This window comes from Nelusetta ayraudi, unplaced genomic scaffold (assembly GCF_046127955.1).
Source record: "Nelusetta ayraudi isolate G7.1 ecotype Tasmania unplaced genomic scaffold, CSIRO-AGI_Nayr_v1 ptg000034l, whole genome shotgun sequence".
In the NCBI taxonomy this organism is placed as follows: domain Eukaryota; kingdom Metazoa; phylum Chordata; class Actinopteri; order Tetraodontiformes; family Monacanthidae; genus Nelusetta; species Nelusetta ayraudi.
Window position 1 is genome coordinate 5,041,761 of NW_027466084.1, and position 740 is coordinate 5,042,500.

Consider the following 740-nt stretch of genomic DNA (forward strand, 5'->3'; position numbering starts at 1 on the left):
GTTCTCCCCCTGGCAGTAGGACAAATAATATCAGCAACATCAACAACAAAAGAAAACAACAAACTAATCACAGAAAGGAAGAAGGTTTTTGTTCTCCAGCAGGTTTCTTTAGCCAGGTGTTACATACCTGTCTGCCTCCACTCCCCCCTGGGGGGTCCAGGCCCGAGACATTGGAGCTGGGGGGAGGGTCACATCTCTCCCTCTCCCTCTCCCTCTCTCTCTCTCTCTCTCCCTCTTCCTCTCTCTCTCTGTCTCTCTGCCTCTCTCGACATTGGCTGCAGCTCCACTGCCCGGAAGACGCGGTAGAGAAGAAATCCAGTCGCTGGCTGCTGTTGTTGGTTTTTATTACTGTTTAATTCATTTCTTTTAATTGGAGAGGAATCTTTGATCCCGGACAGCGAGACGACTTTTGCACCCAAGACAGGATGTCGGAGCTCTCCGTGAAAGATCAACTCGAAGGGATTTTATCAGATTTTGAAGGTATGACGTTCAAAAAAAAAAAAAGAAAAAAAACTATAATTCACTGTTGGTTTTGTCAGTCGTAACAATGAAGATGTGTGGTTGATCAGGTTCTTTTTAAACCGCGCTGCTTTGGGCTGGAGATTAGTGGAGGCATTTAGAGCGCTCCCTCTCTCTCTCTCTCTCTCTGGGCTGCGTCTTTAATCTTATTTTCATTTTTGTGCGTCCTTTACGAATTATTATGTGACTGTGGCAGGGTGAGAAAAGCATGTCTGTGCACA

The 740-nt window shown here is 46.1% G+C and overlaps 1 protein-coding gene across 1 annotated transcript in view; it reads left to right on the forward strand.

The window, feature by feature from the left end:
- The first annotated feature begins 270 nt into the window (after window positions 1-270).
- septin12 (septin 12) overlaps window positions 271-740 on the forward strand; it is a 28,670-nt gene continuing 28,200 nt past the window's right edge. Inside the window, exon 1 of the mRNA XM_076032653.1 lies at window positions 271-480. Within this exon, the coding sequence (XP_075888768.1) occupies window positions 426-480 (55 nt within the window). The 5' untranslated portion in view covers window positions 271-425. The remainder of the gene's footprint in view (window positions 481-740) is intronic.